Source organism: Protopterus annectens, chromosome 6.part1 (assembly GCF_019279795.1).
Source record: "Protopterus annectens isolate FY-2018-M chromosome 6.part1, PAN1.0, whole genome shotgun sequence".
NCBI classification, from domain to species: Eukaryota; Metazoa; Chordata; order Ceratodontiformes; family Protopteridae; genus Protopterus; species Protopterus annectens.
Window position 1 is genome coordinate 335,924,455 of NC_056738.1, and position 21,120 is coordinate 335,945,574.

Genomic DNA, 21,120 nt, shown 5'->3' on the forward strand with positions numbered 1-21,120 from the left:
GTGTAGGATTTACTGATTTCAAGTTTGGGATTTTGGAACAAGTCAAACCAGATCCAAGGGGAGGGGATACCAAAAATTTTAGTGGAAAAAGCCTCCAAAGTATAAATAAATAAATAAAGAATATGATATTCTGGGGTTACACAATTAATAAATATATTTAGAGATTTTTCACCCATTAACCATATGTTTAGTTCTGGTTAACATCAAAGTGTTTTCAGGCAGTTTTTTAATAAGTAAACATAAGAGTATTTTTTAACAACAGTTTGTCAACCATATTACAAAACTATTTAATCATAATTATTTATTTAATTATTTATATATGTATCTATATAAATTTTATGAATATAAAATTATTTTATTTAACATGTATAATTTTCATTTACTTATTAAGTGACAAGTAGAACACAATATTTATTGGAAATTTAATCTAATGTATATTACATGTATACAGTTTATACATATGGATTTTCATCGTTTTTATTCAATTTATCAACAGTAAAATAAGCATTTATTATACAAATACGTACAAAAATCAATGTTGATGGATATATGTAAAGCACAAAAGCACTTTAATGATTTTTATTCTCAACAGCAACATTTACCTAAGGGAAATTGTGATGGAATGTTAAAATTGTATTTAACTAATGGAATATACAACAGAAATTAATGTATACAGCTTTAAATTTTAAATGAACCTGTGTAATTAGTTGATAGATTAATTGTTTTAAACAGTATAAAAATCATTGGCACCATACATTGTTTATTCTGAAGAAGTCTGCATTCATTATTTTATTTATTAAACAAAAGTACCAAATTAGCTTGGTCCAAAGTGAGTTCAAAAGAAGTTGAGGTGGAAGTGTGTGTCTGGAGAGTATGGAAGAAAATTTGCAAGAATATTAAGTGTCCTTGAGATCAAAGGATGCACGAACAGAGAAGTTCAGTGCATAATTTTTTCTTCTAAGCTTACTAATATTGCTGAAGAAGGCCTTATGGTGGTTTATTGAATTACTTGCAACCCTAAGTTCATAGTTAGCCTTTCATTTCCTAATTGTAAGTTTGAGGGATTTGCCTGCCATTTGTAAATCACTTTTATAATGAAGTGGATGTCTTTTAGAGATGGATGAGAGCTTTTTCTTTTTCTTATACAACTTGCTGATATGGTAATTCACCGTGTGTAATTTTTTTATGCTTAAATCTGTGTGGTACAGATGTCTCATTACATCTATCCAAGGAGAAATAAAATTCAGAAAAGGAGGTCCAATGGTTGCTGGGGAGCTATACCATTTGTGATCATCAACGAGATCAGTAAACAGTGATTGGTTTTGGAATAATTCCTAAATCCAGAGGACTTATTTGTGGTGGCAAAGCAGGTCTTTAGGGAGAAGACCACAGCAAGATGGTCAGATTTGACTAAGGAAGGGGTAAAGAATCGGGATATTACAACTGTGGGAAACATGTAGGAGGATAAAAGTAAGAAGATTTAACACTTTTGGTGGGAAGGAGGATAGTTTAGTGATGTGTATCAGCATTTACAAAGTCCAGAAATGTCTGGGGATATTTGTTAGTGTATGTTAGCCAGTTTGTGTGAATAGTTTGTCACCCCTAAGGATATTACATTTAATTGTTGACTCTTCTAATTAATTAAGGTATTCACCCTTCTCCGGAGGGGTCCTAGATGGAGTCTTATAATTGGCTCTAGTGTGTTAATTTTGACTGTAACTAGGATTGATTAATTTAATTTTATAGATTGCAACTTGGCCTTCAGCTAGTTCCAGGTTTGTGTCATGTAGAATCTGACAAGACAATGGACTTATGAAAACAGATCATTCTGAAGTTGCCAGTGATCTGCACTTATTATGGGTGCAGTGGAGGGAGCACCGTGATTATGCTCCAAAATGAGAAAAAGATAAACCTGTTATGTGCTTCTGTAGTAGCCTGAGATCTAAGCATAACCGTTTCCAGAGGTGTGCAACATGCTACACACCCCCTAAGGTGTGCAACATGCTACACACCCCCTAAGGTCTGTTATAGTTTGGTCTCACTGAAGGGCATTACTTCAGACTATCCCTGAAGTACTTGTCTCGTATTTTTGTTCTGCCTGGATGTTTACAGATGTCAGTCTAAGTAATTTAGTTAACTAAGAACAGAATTTAAAAACTGGCCTTGATATTTTTGTCTAATAATTTACATGACATCTGTGACCAAGTAATCACTAAATGCTTTAAAAACTGGTAAACCACTTCACACATTATTTAGTAACTAGGAGCACACGGTGTAGATAACTCCATGCATTACAAAGCTATGATTGGATTTCACTGATCATAAATAAGTATTGTGTTCTCGACATGGATTCATGGGTGTGTACTAGGCTAATGGCCTTGGAGCCTTTACAAGCCTAGTCCATAGGATTACCCTGGCATTGTGCCACCCAACCTTAGTTCCCAGTGCCTCTGTTGAGTAGAGCCACTGGAGTGATCCCCAGGGTGAATTTTCTATTTCTCATCCACTCATCAAGATTTCTCTTGAAGAGGGCCAGTGAGCTGTGCTACTTGACATGTATGGGAAGTCTATTCCATATCCTGAGCAGCCTTTGGGTTATGAACCTGTCCCTCCAGCATGTTCTGTTGATTGTGGTAATGAGGTTGAGGTCTCTGGAGTGTGTGGTGCAGAGGGATTGGGATTTCTTTTAGATGTAGCATTTCTAACAGAGCTGGGTCAGACATGGCTTTGTAAGTCAGGCAGAGAGCGCCTCTAAGTAGATGATATGAGACAGAATAGTTGGGAGTTTTGAGTCTGTTCATACAGGACAAGTGTTAAAGGCCTAGGATCCTCTTTGTGAGGTACTTTTGTGGCCTCTCCTGTTGTTCCAGGTGTCTAGTGAGGTACATGCCAAATGGGGCATTGTACTTTGGCCTAATGAGGGAAGAGTAGAGGGAGACAATGATCTCTCTCTTCCTGGATGCAAAACCCTTATTGAGATGTGCCACATACAGGGACTTTCTGACTACAGTAGCAACGTGGTGGTCAAAACAGAGGGTGCTCTCAACCTGTGTTCCCAGATCTCCTATAACGCCTTCTGTGTTCAGTGGACTGCAGAGGTGAATTTCTTGACATCCATGTCTTGAACACCATAATATGGTTACAATCTGAGTCATAACCCCACTATATTGTACCCTGGATAGAGGGAGTGCTTAACACTACACACGAACCAGGTTTCTGTAATTGTACAAATCAGAGTATAAAGGTCACACAAACAAATTAGTAAAAACTACAAGAAAAACTTAGCCAAGCTATAGAGTTTTCACTGTGTGAAACGCTAAACCTCCTGTAAATAGAGGCTCGTGGGATGCATGAAAAATGACCCCTTAACTTAACTTACTGGATTGAATGTATCCATAAAGACTTAAAAAATAAGATAAAATGTCATGGACATTCAGAAGCCATATAGCTGAAACACGATGTCCTTAAGGCTTCATTTGCATATATCCCAAGGGCCTCTGTTACAGGAGGTTTAAGGTATCACACTGAAATCTCTAGCTTGGCTGGGTTTTTCTTGTAGTTTATACTAATTTTACAAATGATGTCTGAGAGAAAGGAAGGCTTCAAGCTCAGAGATTTTGTTTAGGCTCCAGACATTCAGCAGTGCTGCCCCTGATATCTAGATTGAAATATGCTTTGTTGGGGGTGGAATGTTCATCAGGTGAACTCGGCCCTGTTGGGGTAGCAGATATAGATTTTATGCAAAAAATAAAATGAAGGTAAAATGTCTAGAGCTGTCCTTTTCATAGCTGGTGGGGGTGTCACAATTTCCCTCTATGAAGGCACACTGGATCCTGCTATAACAACACTAGTTTACTAGTCAGTTATTTGAAGCCAGTTATTTTGTCTATGAATTTAGACCTTTTTGCTGAAGATATTGTTCACTGCCAGAATCTTGCATTTGAAGATGTGAGCAGAGAGCTCAAGTTTGTTTCTCCCCCCTCCCCCAAGGTGGAATATGGAATGCCAAAGGTTAACTGCCACATGGGGAGCTACAGGTCATAATTGTATCTGGTTTGGTGCTGGGACCTAAGGGTCCTAGTTACATCACTAAATCTAGCACCAGAGATGCAGCTAAATGTCCTAGTATCCTTTGCTTGCCTAGCAAGTGTCTATATACGTTACAGTGGAATGTCAGTGACAAAGATAGTTCTAAGATTTATAGGTTCATAAGGTTGGTACCAGGCTATTGGCCCTAGGGCCTATACAAGCCTTGCCTTAACAACTCCCTGGCTATTTCTTCCCACAGTATTTACTTCCCTTGACCCCTGTCTAGCAGGGCGACTGATGTGATCACCGGGGTGAATTTCCTATCTCCCATCCAATCATCAAGGTTCCTTTTGAAGAGGGCCAAAGAGGCGTTCTGCTTGACATGTATGGGCAGACTATTCCAGAGACTCGAGTCTCTGGGTGAAGAACATATCCCTCCAGCATGTTTTGTTCATTGTGATGACAAGGTTTAGATCCCTGGAGCGCATCTCTGAGGGATTGGGATTTCTTTAAGTGTAGCATGTCCAACAGCTCATAAAAATCATTGTTGTTCTTGTATTACTGACTACCATAATAAACAGGAAAAGTTGGCCAATGTCATGGAGCAGAGGGCCAAATATTTGGACAGTACTAAAATTGGACACATTTTAGATGGTTGTGCAGTGTATTTGGTAACCTGAAAACTGGTATATTACAAGGTATAAAAACTGGTATTATTCTTTTAATTGTTTTAATATTTTCTGCTCTAAAGACTGTAATCAAAGTATTGGATCACACCTGGACGTGAAATGCCACTTGTACCTGATGTATGAATGAAAACTCAATCATTACAGATGAAACATATTTATCAAATTAAAAATCAAAATATAATTGCATATTTTTTGACACTAGTAGTGTCAGAGGAGGAAGTCTATTAGAGAAAAATGTATCTTCATGATTATTCTACACAAAATGCATATTTATTTATTTCAGTTTGATTAAAGAGTTCAGACAGACAACATTACAGTTAACAGGTTGCTACAAAAACAGTCTACAATACCAATATCAGATTGCTCAATAAGCAAAAAGTATTAATTTCAGTTAAGTTCAGCAAGAAAAAGACAGCCATAGGTACAAAAAGCAATGAAAAAGCAAGGAAGAAAAATTAATCATTAAAAACTTTAATGTTTAGAAGCTTACGCAACTAGTATTTTAGAAGAGGATAGGAAGGTAAGGAGGTTTGCCTGGGTAGCTTAAGCATATAGTGCAAAAATGTTTTAGTAGCTACTACATTTAGAATTTTAAGTGAGCTTAGAGGAGGAAGTGAGCCTAGAGGAGGATTAGGAAGGTGTAGAGGTTAGCCTGGAGAAAAAGGGGAGGATAATTGGACTGGTGTAGGTTGAAGGGTACAGTTGCATATCATTTTTAGATAAAGGTGAGAATAAAGTTGGGTTTTGAAGTTGGCTAGGTTGTTGCAGGTTCTTAGGGAGGTGGGTAGGGCATTCCATTATTTAGCAAGGGTAAAGGATAAGAGAAGTTGGCCTGCTGGGTGCTTTGGTTTTTGTACTGTGATCCGGTTTTGGTGAGATCTAAGGGATCTGAGGGGAGTACAGGATTGAAGAATATTGGAAAGTGCAGGACAGTTAGCAGGATGGAACACTAGTTTATGGGCTGTGGTGAGTTGGGGAAAGTTAAGATGATTTGGGAGTTCAAGCCAGTTTAGAAAGTGAAGGGAGGTGCCGTGATGAGAGGAGGATTTGGATTTAGTGGCAAATTTGATGATTTTATTGTAGCATTGTTCCAATTTGGAGGTAAGGGTAGATGATAGGTTAGTGAGCAGAGGAGCACCATATAGTAGAGATGGAAGGAGGTAAGTAGAGGCAAGGGTTAGTCTAGTGGAAGGGGACAGAAAGTGGATGTTTCTATACAGTAGGCCAAGTTTTAGGTGTGTTTTTTATGTTTGGTTGAATGAGTATTGAATTTGAGCTGGTCATCAATTGTAACACCAAGTTTAGTGGAGGTTGCTATTTCAATCATGGAGTTGTTAAGGCTGGTTATTTGGAAAGAGTTTTTATCAAGAGATGAGGATTTGGAGGGGGAGAAGAGCAGGATCTTGGTTTTGCTGACATTTAGGGAGAGGTGGTTTTGGAACATTCAGTTTTCAGTAGTTGAAAATGCTGTTTGGGTTAGAGCTTGGAGCTCTGTTACATTAGGGGCTTGGCAGATCAGAGTGGAATAATCAGCGTATTGCACAATTGTGGTGTTGGGGATGGCTTTATGAAAGTTGTTAAAATAGTAATGGGCCAAGAATGGAACCTTGAGGTACTCTGGTAGGGGTAGGAAGGAAGGTAGATGTTGCTTGGCCCCATTTCACAGCTTGGGACCTGTTTGAGAGGTAGCTAGAGAACCAGCAGAGCGCTTTTTGGCTCAGGTTGAGGTCAGAGAGGTAGTTTAGAAGGAGGGAGTGGGAGATGGTGTCAAAGGCTTTGGATAGGTCTAGTAGAACAGATGACACTAAGTTACCAGAGTCACGTGCAGAGTTCACAGAATGAAGGAAGGAGAGAAGAGCAGGGTTAGTGCTGTGTCCAGGGCGGAAGCCATGATGGGTGGGAGAGAGTAGTTGGTGTTCAGTAAGGAAAGGCATGAGCTGTAGGTGGATAAATTTTTTTAGGATTTTGGATATAGGGGAGAGGATGCCAATAGGATGGAAATTGGAGATGTTACAATTTTTGCCTCCTTTGTGAAGTGGAAGAATGAAAGCAGAATGCCAGAGTTTGGGTACATACGATTCGAGTAAAGACCTGTTTATTAGGATGCTGATGGGAAATGCTATGGATTCAGAAGCTATCTTTAGGAAGGAGGATGGGATGTTATCAGGGGCATTGGAGTAAGGCTTTAGCTTATAGAGCAGTTTCTTTATTAGGTTGGTGGGTACTGGTTTGAGGTTGAAAGTGTGTGGGGCTGAAAAGGGAGTGGAAGATTGATTGGGATGGGGGGGTTGTTAGTGAAAGTCTTGGTTAGTTCGGCAATAGAGGAGGTAAAGAAGGAATTGAATAGTGAGGCAATTTCTGTGTCAGATTTGCTGGTGTCAGGACAGGGGTTGTTTTTTTGTACCTGGTCTAAGGAGGAAGTTAATTGAGTTCCAGAACTGTTTGGGATTTCTTGTGTGGTTTTCTTGTAGTTTGATGTAGTAAACTTTTTTTTATCTTTAATGACTAGTTTTTTGGCAAGATTTCTTAGTTGTTTAAACTTAAGGAACATTTCAGGTTGTTTGTGTTTAAGGTAGGTTTTCCAGGTTTTATCCCTTTGAAGCATAATCTTTTTAGTGTCATTGGTGAGCCAAGGGGAGGTTTTAGTTTTGATTTCTTTTCTTCTTATTGGGGCTTGGGAGTTAAGGATAGTTAAATATGTGGAGTTGAAATACTCAACAGCTTTGTCTAGAGGCAAAATTTTTAGGGGGTTCCAGTTAGCTTCAGTGAGTTTGAGAAAGAGGTTTGATTAAAGTTAGTTAGGTTATGAGTTTGAATAAAGTGGTGAGAGAGGGGAGGAGGGGGTGGCTCAAATGGAGAAGGCAGGGAGGTGGTCTCCTAATGGGTCAGGATTGACACCAGATTTTATAACTTTGTTAGGATGTGATACTAGTATCCAGTCAAGTATGGAGCCAGGGGGGGTTAGTTTTGTTAGGTCTGGTAATGGAGTTTGTACGTTGAGTGAAGTTGAATAGGTTGATAGTAATGGAGGGATTAGGGTTACTGATTTTTCCCCAGTCAATGTTTACATCTCCCATAATAAATGTTTCTAGTTTAATGTTAGAAGAGGACCACAAGAGGATGTCTTCTAAAGTATTGGTATTGTTACCAGGAGGAATGTAGAGGGAAATAATACAGATGCTTTTGTGGATGCTTATTTTTAGTATGCCAATAACTAGTTCTGCATTACTGAAAGAGGGGATAGTATTGGGATATGGGGTCATAGTTAGGTTAGAGTAGATTAAGGCAACTCCACCTCCTCTTCTATTAGTGCGGTCAGATCGGAGAGAATGAAATCCTGGAGGTAGGAATTCAGAGTCATTAATGTGTGGTTTTAGCCAGGTTTCAGAGATGGCTGCTATATCTGGGGAGTTATGGGAGAGCCAGGCATGGAAGAGTGTTAATTTATTTTTTAAATTTTGTGCGTTGATTGTGAGGAATTTGAGGTTTTTATGAGTAGTTTTGTTGTTGGAGCAAGACTGATTAGTAGGAGAGAAATTTGGGCCTGGATTGGGGTGTATGTCACCAGCTAAATGAAGGTAGTTAAAGTTGGGGATACGTTTATTTGATTTATGTTTAGACAGAAGATGTTGGTAGTGAGTTGGTTTAAGTTTGTAGTTGTTGGTGATTGGAAAAAGTTTTATTTTAAGAGAAGGAGAAGTGGGAGGGAACTAAAGATGCAGAGATGTTGTGGAAGTGTGATGTTTAATGGTGCTGGGGAGTCAAATGGGGAGAGGGCATAGGAGTGTTAGTATAGGAGGTTAAATGGTATAGTGTTAGAAGTAAGATGAAGGGAGAGTAGAGAAGTACTTTGGAAGGAAGGCTGAGCATGATAAATGGGAGATAGTTAATGATTAAAAGAGAAGGTGATATGAGATTGTGTGTTGGGGGTGTGGTATAGAGAAGTAGGTAGGGTGGAGAAGTGGAAGGGTGAAGGGTGTATCCTGATAGGCTGGAGAATAGGGAAGGCCTAATAGTGATGGGTATCCTGACTGGTTTTCTTCACAAATACGTTAAATGAATCATTTAATATTTGTTCATGTTAAAAATGAAATGCAATATAGATGCATAGTTGTGCAAACCACAATTACTTATTGTAATTCTAAGTGTTTCACAACTGCATTCTAATATCAAGCTGCAAGTGTATTAACAGACGAGTCTTGCTGCAGATACAGCTCTCTTACTCTGTACTAGAGCGAGTTATTAGTAGAGGGTTGCCAGTGTACATGAGGCAATTGTTCCACTGCATCAAGAGACCCAAGTCAACAAAGCTGGCAAGAGAAACAAGGGTAGTCCAGCTGTCCATAATGCTAAGTTTGAAGCACTTATCACAAAGGGGGGAGCTTTCAGGACTGATCTAGGAGGTGCTCTGTAGATTGGTATTTCCAAAAGGTTTTTGGCTGGTGGTTTGATAAGACACAGCTCATTAGTAATAATTCTTAGACCAGAGGTGTACTAAAGATAAGGACTACACTAATGTATTACGGTTGTATCTAACAGAAAAAAATGTCAAAATTATCTATCTGGCTATGAAGCACAATTGTGTGGCAGTGTGTGGTGCTGCACGACGTGCAAACAAGCAGAAATCTGCTCAAATGCAGGGGTTAACCACCAAAAACTAAAAACGTAAAAAAAAATTACTTCAGATTTCTGAGACTTTAAAGGTTTGCGGTAGAAATAACTCCTATTAACAGTAGGTGCGAGCCCAGTTGTGATGTTAGAATTTTGACTGTGTTGCTAAGGTAAGCTAGTAGCATGTCAGCCCACAGGCAATTAACTTATAAGTCATGTGCCTCACCAAAAGAGAAAGTCTTGTGGTTTCTGTATTTTTTTCTTAAGCAGAACTGGAAGTATGCAATCATAAAGGACTAGCATACTGCAATGCAATTATCCAACAGTATAAGAGAAAGAATATAAACAATGCAACCAAAACATCTTTCCTACACAGTGTGTATGGCCAATTCTGATAGAGGTTTCCAAGTGGACCAACAACTTCCAAATTGTGCAATTGCATTATCTGTTTTAATAGTTTTGACTAGGGGTGTTGGGTCCCATTCCACCAGTTCAATTACCACTGCATTGTATGTTTGAAGGTGCAGTGTGTTTGTTTTTGCTGTTGTGCAGGTTGTGGACTATTCAGCACCATACTCACCATAATAGTAGCTGTAACAATAACAGGATCACACAGCTGCAGGTAGGTTCTCACCTTCCATCTAGCATGAGCTCTGCTGATGGTGAGTTTTGCAGCTGAATACAGATGAGTTGTAGTTCTGCCACCATGTCTGTTGTTGAGTTTTTACTTTGTAATCTGTTAAGCCCTTTTCATTTATTGCATTAATTACAACTGGGCTGTGTGGAGTCTGCATGTCCTCCCCGCAGTTGGGTGGGTGTTCGAAAGACATGTGTAAAGGGCGTGCTTTCGTCGAAGGTTGAACGTCAAGCTGTCACCTCGGCGTCCGTGAAAATCTACTGCCATTCATTAGTGGACCTGAGTTCTGCTGTGGCGACCCCTAACCGGGAAAAAGCCAAAAGACAAGCAACAACTGTTTTAATGTTCTCAAGTACAACAGTATTAAGAGACTGTTGAGAATATGCAGGCACGTGGCTGCAACTGGACATCTCTTCATTCATTCCTTCTTGTCTGAGTACTTGTCATCTATTTTTACTTGGTTACTGTGGACATACTGTACAAATGGGTTCACTGTAATTTTCTAGAAAACATTGTGCTTTCTGTATTTCACTGCTGGTGTTTTAGGTAGGGTTGCCACCTTTTCAGATGGCCAAAGTGGGACAATTGTGGTACAAACATCAGATTTTGCAGGCCAAAACATACCCACGGGCCAGTAAAAGGAACAGAACTTTACTTTTTTTGCCTAAATAAAAGCTTATTATTGTAGCATTTTAGTTGCTTATTCTGTTTCTTATACCATTTAGGTGTTTTAGATACAGAATAACTGTTTTATGCAACTATTACATAAAATATAAGAAATAATTTTGCCCTAATATTTCAGGACAGTTGTCATTCTTACAATATTTTTGCAGGACACAACTGCACAAAGAGGGAAAGTGGGACAAGTGGTAATTAGAAGTTATGTACTCACCATAACGTTCCATCTGAGTAGGTGTATTCATTTGTCTGCAACCTGTGGTTATGGATCCGATATCGGATCCGAACCGGCATGGTTTTCCAGCTATGGATCCAAGCTCTCAGCTCCTCCCCTCACCCATAATGCCCTGCTCTACCCTCATGACCTCAGATCGAGTTTGCCAAAGCAACAAAACCCTAAAAAGGGTAACACAGAATATGCAGGAAACTGAAAGGCCAGGGGGATAGGAGGGCGGGATGGTTGCAGACAAATGAATACACCTACTCAGATGGAACGTTATGGTGAGTACATAACTTCTAAATCTGAAGTAGGAGATTCATTTGTCTGCAACCTGTGGGACAGAGTCCCCAGCTACCTGAATCTTGGGCGGCCATCATGGAAGGATATTCCGAGCACCGCGAGCCAAAGGATGCTCTACCCCTAGATGCAAGATCCAACTTATAGTGGGAAATAAACGTATGAGATGAAGCCCACGTGGCTGCTGCACAAATATCATCTAGAGGAATCCTAGCCTTGAAGGCTGCCGAGGTAGATACTGACCGGGTTGAATGGGCATGAACACCCTCCGTGCGGCCTTCCTGAAGCTTGATAAGCCAATAAAATGCACTGTGAAATCCAGCGGGACAGAGAAACTTTAGAGATTGGCTTGCCCAAATTGAATTTTGCAAAGGAAATAAACAGCTGGTCGGATTGCCTATGACCAGCTGTCCTGTTCAGATAAAATCTAAGTTGCCTGTGAACATCTAGTGAATGTAGCTTATATTCACCTTTGTTTTCATATTTAGGGAAGAAAACAGGGAGGTTAATGGACTGATTGATGTTCGCTTCAGAAGCGATTTTAGGAAGAAAGGACGGGTTGGTCCTGAGGGAGACACGGTCCGGATGAAATACCAAGTAAGGAGGTTTAGCTGATAATGCTTGAAGTTCAGAAACTCTCTTGGCTGATGTAATGGCTACCAAAATCGCTGTCTTGTAGTATAAGAATTTGAGATCCACCGTAGCAGCAGGCTCGAAAGGAGGGGCGGTCAAGGCCTGTAGGACCAGAGAAAGGTCCCAAGGAGGAACTGCTTGTTTTATAGGGGGCCTGAGAAGAAAAGTACCTTTGAGAAAAATTTTACACAATTTGGCTGACATAAGAGGATTAGAGTCATGGCCAATGTGATAGTGAGAAATTGCCGCCAGCTGTACTTTGACTGTGGAACTGCTGGCACCATCGTTAAAGAGAGTGGTTAGAAAGTCAAGTACTAAAGGAAGAGGAACCGTGAAGGGATTCAGGCCTTGCCGCTCCGCCCACAAAGAGAAACGCTTTCCACTTGCTTCGTAAACCTTTCTAGTGGATGGTTTATGAGCTGCCACCAAGATTGCCTTAACCGGTGATGAAATACCGGAGTCCTTATCAAGAGTGCAACTGGAGCAGCCGAGGGCTCAGCTTCAGGTTGTCCAGATTCCGAGGAGGAATGCAGGATGGATGGGAAATCAGATCCGGATGGGATCTAGAATCCAAGGAGGATTCACCGAGTGAGACCTTAGGAAGGGGAACCAGATCTGTCGAGGCCAGAATGGAGCAATGAGAATCATTCTGCAACCCACCCGAGAGGCTTTCTGAAGAACTTGGAGCATCAGAGGCAAGGGTGGATAGGCATACAGAAGACCGGGTGGCCAAGCATGCACCAGAGCGTCTCTTGGGGTACCTCCGGAGGAGGTATTAGAGCGAAAAACTGTCGCACTTGGTGTTTGAGGGAGAAGCAAAAGATCGCATGAAGGGTTCCCCACCGTGCGAATATGCGTCCGCTACTTGACAATTGAGAGACCACTCGTAAGGGGTCAGAATGGTGCGACTGAGCTTGTCCGCTAGGATGTTGGACCGACCGAATGTGCGTTGCTATTAGAAAGCGATTGGTGGAGATTGCCCATTCCCAAACTCTCATGGCCTCTCGACAAAGAGGGTAAGACCTTGTTCCCCTTGCTTGTTGATGTACCAGACAACAGACATGTTGTCCGATTGAATCGCAATTGTTCCCAAGGGAAGAAAGTCCTGAAGTGCTAGCAACGCTAAGAGCACTGCTCTCATCTCTAGAACATTGATATGCAGTAAGGTCTCTGAATCGCTCCACGTGCCTTGGACGGTCCGGCCGCAAAGTGCCCCCACCCGAGGCGGGAGGCGTCCGTGGTCACCGTGGCGAGAGGGGAGAAGCACAAAATGGGCGGCCTTTGTGGAGATCCGGGAGTGGAGCCACCACAAGAGGGACCGCTTGCAAGCCTTGCTGATCGCTATGGGATGATGCATGGGGAGAGCAAGGTATGACCACTGTACTAAGAGCGTCCACTGTAGAATGCGCATATTGAGCCTGGCAAGAGGAAGAAGTGCTATAGCCGATGCCATGGACCCTAGAGCCCTCAGGACCAACTCCGCTGGAACAGAACTTGAATGGAGAATGGCCCGCACCTGGAGCTGCAGATTTAGAACCCTGTCCGCAGTGAGGAAGGCTCGTAAACTCCTTGTGTCTAGCCTGGCCCCTATAAAATCTAAGAGCTGTGTGGGCCAGGTTGGACTTTTTGTATTTATTGTGATGCCCAGAAAGGAGCAAGATGGAGAAAGGAGTCTCGCCAATAGAAGTAGATGCCTTGTTGGGGCGGTAAGAAGCCAGTCGTCCAGGTAGGGAAAGACCTGCACCCCTGAAGCCTCAGGTGGGCCGCTACCACTGCTAATACTTTGGTGAACACCCTGGGGGCTGTGGTGAGACCAAAGGGAAGGACCCGAACTGGTAGTGACTGGCTCCCAGCCGAAGCGGAGAAACCTCCTGGAGCCTGTCCATCAGGATGTGGTAGTACGTCCTTGAGGTCTATCGAGCACATCCAGTGATTTTCTCCCAGAAGGGGAGAATAGATTGCAGAGTGACCATTCGAATTTTTCTTTGGGGACTGCCAGATTCAAGAGAGAGGTCTAGGATTGATCTTAGTTCCCCGTCTTTTGGCACTAAAAGAATCTGGAGTAGGACCCTGATCCGATCTGGTCTGGGGAACGGGCTGGATGGCTCTTTTCTTTAGCAGATGGCCAATTTCTGCCAAAGCGGCCTCCCGCTGACCGGGTGGGACGCCTGGGAGGGACTTCAACTTTGGAAGGTGAAGGAAAGGAATGCGATATCTCCTGGATATGATTTGGAGAACCCAGCGGTCCGATGTTATGGACTCCCATGCCGCTAGGTGCCCCGAACGCCCCCGACTGCCTCCAGAGTAGAGCAGTCGGGCAACCTCAGGGTTGCTGCGCGGGCCGTTCAGAGAAAGGTTCCCTGGACCCGAAGTTTCTGGGAGCCCCTCTGCCTCTAGGGCGGCATCCTCCCTGTCCTCCTCTGCCACGGAAGGACTGGTTGTCCGGAGCAGGCTGGGACTGCTGCGACTTCGAACCACATCTTCTTCTGACCCTTTTGGTTCCTAGAATAGGGCCTCTGGGGTGCAGAGAAGCGGATTCCGACGGCAGACAGCGTCTTCCCGTCCTTTCGCTCTGGGTCAACGCCTCGCGAACGGTCTTGCCAAACAGAGCAGAACCATCAAAGGGGCGTTAAACGACGCTTTGAAGGGCTCAGAAAAATCGAGTGACGGAGCCAGGCCTGACGCCTAGTGACCAGTCCTGTCCCGCAGCTCTAGCGGCGCCTTCCGCTGCATGGGAGAGTAGCCGACAGAAGTATTTGTAACTGACCTAAGAGTGGCCATACGGGTGGAGTGCAGAACTCTGTCCTCCTCCGAAATGGACTCAGGGGATGCAGCGTATTCCTTAATAAGATCTCGCTGCATCCTAATGACATGTGCCAAATAGTTCAGCGCCTTACCGAGAAGGTCGCCGAACTGAACATCCGCTTCCCCAAGCGGTCCATCATCCGAGACTCCTTGCTCGGTGGGTGGACTGAGGGACTCTCCTGAGCCAGTTCCCTCTTTGTGGCCGCCCGTCAACATGGCATCTACCGGAGGCCCCTTACTCCAATGGGCCCGGTCGGATGGCGGACTAAGGATCCTATCCGGTCTTTTGGGAATTGGCTCCACGGTGTCCGGTTCCTTCCACGCCCTGGTGGTAATAAGGTCCACCAGGGGTCGGCAGGGGACACCCAAGAGGTAGACGGGCCCGTTTCAAATGCCTCCAAGAACACGGACTCGTCCGAGGAAGACTTGGGGGCAGACCACCCCCCCCTTATACGGAGCATTTCCATGATGTCTCCAAAGGAGACATCCTCGGGTGACCGTGGGGAGCCTTCCCTTCCTCCAAGTCCGTGTCTTCTGTAAGAGACTCGGGGGAGTCAATGTGCCTCCTTTTGCACGTATGCTTGCGAGGGACATCCTCTGGGGGGCTGTCAGAGGAGTCTCGCAAGCACCAATTTGCTCCATAGGAGCAACTTGGGGCACAGAAACGGGCTGTCCCAGGGGCCGGATGGTGGAAGCCTGGCCCAGTGCAGAGGGAGCGCGGGACGGAGCCGGAACAAGTGCCGGGGTCCGGAGACCCTCAACAGAGCCCTCTCCACTACATCAAAAGCCGAAGGGGAGCCGACCTCACCAAAGGATCCGACAATCGGCTCCCCTCGGATCCGAAGAGTGGACCGGAGCCGGCGCCAAGCGCCGGATCCGGGGACAGTACGCCCGACACAGACGGCGCCGAAGGAGCACTGATCCCCGGATCCGGCTCGGATCCAGGCTCCGAGAGGTCGGGTCCGACGCACTCGAGGGCAGGGTCGGATCCGGTACCAAGTACTATTGGCGCCGACCCACCCCGGCCCGAAGCTGCTCGGCTCCAGCTGCTCCAAACCCGGATAGCGGGTCGGAGAAGGAGCAATAGGCTTAAAAGGGTGTTGAGCTCCCCGGAGGGGGGGGAGGCAAGAGCACTCCCATCTGCATCTGGGCCTGGATGAACCTTCTCATCATCCGGTCCAGATCAGCATCAGAAAGGCTATGAGTAGATCTCGACGAGGCTACCGAGGTAGGCCTGGAGTGCCTCCTCGATAGCCTCGACGGAGATCGGGTCTCCTCCTCCTCAGGACCCGGTGAAAAGCACACAGGGGACCGGAGCCAAGAAGGAGGAGACCGAACCGACAACGGAGCCGGGGGAGAAGCCCGCTTGGCTGGCGGGGCCGAAACAGAGGTCTCGGCCCGCCGCTTGTGGTGCTTCTCCCTCCGGTCCTTTTTACCAGCATCCCTCTCCTCTCCAGAAGCGGGAGGTTGAGTCCCAGGAGCAGGAGGGGGTGCCACAGGGGGAACAACCGTAGCCACAGCTGTTCCCGAAGGAGCGGAGGCCGGAGCCGAGTCTGGCGGTAAAAGACCCGCCAAGACAAGCTTGGACCTCCGCTCCCTCAGTGCCCTGGGGTTGAACCCTGCACAAATGGAACAACCAGATGTGAGGTGTTCAACCCCGAGACACTTAACACACCGAGTGTGGCCATCAGCCGGTGAGAGCTTATGGCCACACTCGGAGCATTTTGAAAAAATAGATTTAGGCTGATCAGCCATAATCTATAAACTACTAAAAGCTACTAAAAGTAACTTAAAACAAAAAGACACACAGGCCCAACACACACACTCTACGCAACAGCGAGGGGAGGGAAAAAAAATTACTTAATTTAACTCAAATTAAACTTTTCAGAAAGGGAAACCTAAACTTTCACACAGAATTACTCAAAGAACCAAAAATTTTCTGATTTTACAGGTAATAAAATACCACTTAGCTGAGAGCTATGAATGCAAATCCAGTCACCAGCGCGGCAAACGAGATCTGAGGTCATGAGGGTAGAGCAGGGCATTATGGGTGAGGGGAGGAGCTGAGAGCTTGGATCCATAGCTGGAAAACCATGCCGGTTCGGATCCGATATCGGATCCATAACCACAGGTTGCAGACAAATGAATCTCCTACTTCAGATCCCTAGTTTTAGGATTTGGGATACTTGTTTGCTTTGTTCAGTTGTGCTAGTTGATTCCACTTTAGTGTGGAATGTTTTAGGCTTGCAGAGTGTTGGAGCTTCAGTGACTTTCTTTTAATATCATATGCTAGTTTACTACTTCAAAGCTCAGGACTTTTGTCTTTTTCCCGTCATGTTTGTTTGGTGTTTTTGCAATCCTGCTTTTACAAAACATCTTTGACACAACTTGGCTTGTGTGTTAATTCTGAATTTGCATGGCTGGTTTGGTAGTTTGGACCTGTCCTGCCTTCCTAGGCTGCTTATTTCATTTTATTGCTATCGTTTGTAATTCTGGATTTGTGAAAGTATAGGCATTTGGAATTTTTTAAATTCATCTGGTGATAACTTTTTGGGTGTGTTTAATTTTTGTTTCCCATAACCTGTTAAAATAAAATGTCAGCTGGATGACTTGGACTCTAACAGACTTCTGTTCTTTGCATTCAGTGGACTTATAGGTACTTGTAGATTGTCATCATGTTTGCTTGGTTGCTGAGACATATAATCATACTGGCTTACTTGCCATTTAGCAGTGAAATGATTGGACCCTTGCACTGTGAGATTTATTTCCCACTTGGGACTTGAAGACAGCCACAACAGCTTGTAGGACTTTGATCAGTAGGGTAATGTACTAAATGTCTTTTTTTTTTTTTTTTTAATTTATTGGGATAACTGTCAACGTTTGTGCTTATTTACTTGTCTGAGATTGTTTTTATCTTTATACTCTGTGTAGTTTAGTCAATGCTTATACTTGAAAAGTACAGTTTTGTACCTACCATAAATGTAGATGTCCGATAGGTATGCATCTGCAGTCCTTACATATGGGTTGTCCTGCCTCAGGCAGCCCTTCGGTCAGCCGGATTCCAAAGTCTGGGTCCGGCGTCGGCTGGTGTCGCCCTCTTCCCCGACGTCAGAACGACCAGGGTATAAAAGTGCCAGCCAACACCATGTTCCTCAGTTTTTCTTGCCCCAGATATCAGGTGCCCTCTAATGAAGGCTAAATTTTGGAGAAATGTATAAATTCCAATCATGCAAACCAATAAATAACAAATACACCATAACAGATAACCTCAGCTAGCTAAAAAGAGGGATAGGTACCCAAAGTATACCACAGAGGGGTAGGACCTGACTGCAGATGCATACCTATCGGACATCTACATTTATGGTAGGTACAAAACTGTACTATGTCCTTCAAGGATGCATCTGCAGCCCTTACATATGGGTAGAATACCATAGCCAAGCTGGGGGTGGTAGGACCTAAGAAAAGGATGGTGTAGCTAGCATGCCCTGCAGGACTGCAGTAGCAAAGCCTGCTCTGGATCTGGAATATAAAGGCAAATTGTAATGCTTGGAAAATGTATGCACAGAGCTCCATGCAGCAGCTTCTAAAATGTCCTTTGTAGCCACCCCTCTTAAGAAGGCTGTGGAGGTGGCTGTTGCTCTGGTGGAATGAGGTCTGATGTTAGCTGGCACAGCTTTTCCATGAAAAGAGTAACAGAATTGAATGCAATTTCCTATCCATTTTGAAATTGTTTGCTTGGAAATTGCTCTTCCTTGTACACCAGCAGCATATGCTACCAACAGCTGGTCAGTTTTTCTGTAAGTCTTACTTCTGTCCAAGTAGTAACGCAACTGTCTGTGAATGTCCAGGGTATGCAGAAGTTTCTCTCCTTTGTTTTGTGGATTTGGGAAGAAAGTAGGCAGGTGTATAGCTTGGTTCAGTGAAACCCTGGATACCACCTTTGGCATGAATGAAGGGTTGGTTCTCAGAGACTCTGTCCTTATGGAAAATGAGAAATGGTTGTACTGCCATGAGGGCCTGAAACTCTGATACTCTTCTTGCTGAGGTTATGGTCAGAAGGAAGGCAGACTTCCAAGACAGGAATTGTAGTTCTGAAGATGCTGCTGGTTCAAATGGAGGTAGAGTTAATTTTTCCAACATGAAGTTAAGGTCCCATGTAGGCACTGGTGGTGTCCTTGGAGGGTTGATGTTTTTTATCCCTCTTAGAAACTGCCTTAGCAGAGGATGAGAAAATACAGGTGGATCATTGTTGTACTCTGCTGAAATAGCTGAAGCATGAATTTTTATGGATGAGTAAGAAAGGCCATTATGGAGCATTTCGGCCAAGTATTCAAGGATAAGTGGGATGCTCAACACTGTCGGATCCTGACCCTGTGCGGTGCTCCAGGTTCGAAATCTTTTCCATTTTGCTGAATATGCCTCTCTTGTGGAAGGCCGCCGAGCTTCCATGATGATATCCTTTACCCTCTTGGATAGTTTATCCTGGTGATGAGTCAAGGTATTCTCCAGGCTGTCAGCTGTAAGGTTTTCAGGCTGGAGTGTAGAGTTTTGTAATTGTGCTGTGTCAGAAGTGGTGGCCATTGTGGTAGGGGCCACGGGTTCGAGCGTGACATGCTCTTTAACAGTGGGTACCAGTGCTGTCTTGGCCAGTCCGGAGTTATCAAAATCACTTTTAGTTGCTCTGTCCTGATCTTCAGTAAGACCTTGGTCATTAAAGGTAGAGGTGGGAATGCATATACTGTGAGAGCATTCCAGCTGAAGGATAGGGCGTCCACTTTCCATGCTTGAGGATGGTATGTCCTTGTGCAGAATTTCTTCAGTTGATGGTTGTGGGGGGAGGCAAAAAGATCTATGTCCGGCCTTCCCCAAGATTGTGCTATCTGAAGAAAAATGTCTGGATGCAACATCCATTCGTGTTGATCCATGGTGTTTCTGCTTAGGCTGTCCGCCAGTACATTGTCCATTCCTGGTACGAACTGGGAATGAAGCTCTATCTTGAGTTTTAGGGAAAGATCCCAAAGATTCATTGCCAGCCTGCAAAGAGGGTAGGAATGGGTACCTCCTTGCTTGTTTATGTACCACATAACTGTGGTATTGTCTGTCTTTATTAGCAGGTGACCTTGATGCAGGAAATGTTTGAAGGCCTCGATTGAATGTATCACTGCCAGCATTTCCTTTTGATTGATGTGCAGGCACAAATACTTTTGAGTCCACTGCCCCTGAATACATCTGCCCTTCATGTGCGCTCCCCATCCATGGTCTGAGGCGTCCGTTGTAATGGTTTGGCTGATATGAGGTTTGCTGAAGGGCAGACCCATGTTTGACTGACTTGCTTGTGCCCACCACATAAATTCCTTGTGAAGGCATGGAATGAGGGGGATCAAAGCATCTAGGCTGCGACTGTGTTGCGACCATAGACTCCTTAGGTACCATTGCAGTTTCTTCATATGCAGCCTTGCTTGTGGAATCAGCAGAATGCAAGATGCCATGAAACCCAGGGCTTGCAGGATTTTCCTTGCAGTCAGTTGGGTTTGTGTTGTTAGATTTTTGAAATAATCTGGTAATTGTTCTTGTTTTTCTTCTGTGAGAAAAGCCATTTGGGTGTTTGTATCCAGCTTTGCACCCAGGAAAGTTATTCTTTGGGATGGAACAAGTCTTGATTTCTGAAAGTTGACTGTGTATCCCAGGGCTTGTAGAAGGCGGATGGCATAGTTCAAGTGTTTTAACAATGTTTGTTGGCTGTCCGCTTGTATAAGGCAGTCGTCCAGGTATGGGTATATTTGAATCCCCTGAAGTCTGCAGTGTGCAACTACTACCTCCCTGGACTACATGAAAAGAGACAGAGGAGCTCTCTGATTATGTAGCCCAGGCAGGTATGACCCTGACCCTGAGCAGTATCCTTCCTTCACCAAGAATGATGCCACAATATAGAGACAAAATGATCAGCTTTAACAATTGGATTAATGTCTGGTGTCATTCAAAGGGGATCCAGTGTCTGTCTGCCTGGGATGACATGCTTGACGAGCCACGCTGCTTCGCGAGGGACGGCTTGCACCTGTCACATCTGGGATTCCGGATATTGGCTAAGGCTCTTGCCACCCCCATAGTGCCTTTTTTAGGCAAGGCTCAAATTCTAAACCTACCACCCTAGAAAACAAAAATGGGAAGAAACTGAGGGTAATGCTGCTCAATGCCAGAAGTCTAAATCTCAAAATGCACGCACTCGAGGCCCTTCTCAGTATGGAGGACATCGATGTCTGTGCTGTAACTGAAACCTGGTTCAAGGCTCCTGAGAGCACCCCGGCACCATTAGGTTTTACCTCATATCATGCTCCGCACCAAAACCCGGACCACACCACAAAAGGAGGGGGTATATCCATATTCATAAAGGATACCCACACCTCCAGGTTGGTGGCAACGCACAAAGCTTCGGAAACCATCCAGGTGCAACTAACCATAGGCAAAACTGCTCTACAAATTGTAGCATGCTACAGGCCACCCCTCTCAAACTCAGGAACCCC

At 44.1% G+C, this 21,120-nt stretch overlaps 1 protein-coding gene across 1 annotated transcript in view; it reads right to left on the reverse strand.

Moving 5' to 3' along the window:
• Positions 1-21,120, reverse strand: part of MTA2 (metastasis associated 1 family member 2) — a 1,757,597-nt gene that overhangs the window by 789,464 nt on the left and 947,013 nt on the right. The window contains exons 13-14 of the mRNA XM_044075372.1: positions 16,822-16,829; positions 14,891-14,896 (exon numbers count right to left, since the gene is read on the reverse strand). Coding sequence (XP_043931307.1) covers positions 14,891-14,896; positions 16,822-16,829 — 14 coding nt within the window. The remainder of the gene's footprint in view (positions 1-14,890; positions 14,897-16,821; positions 16,830-21,120) is intronic.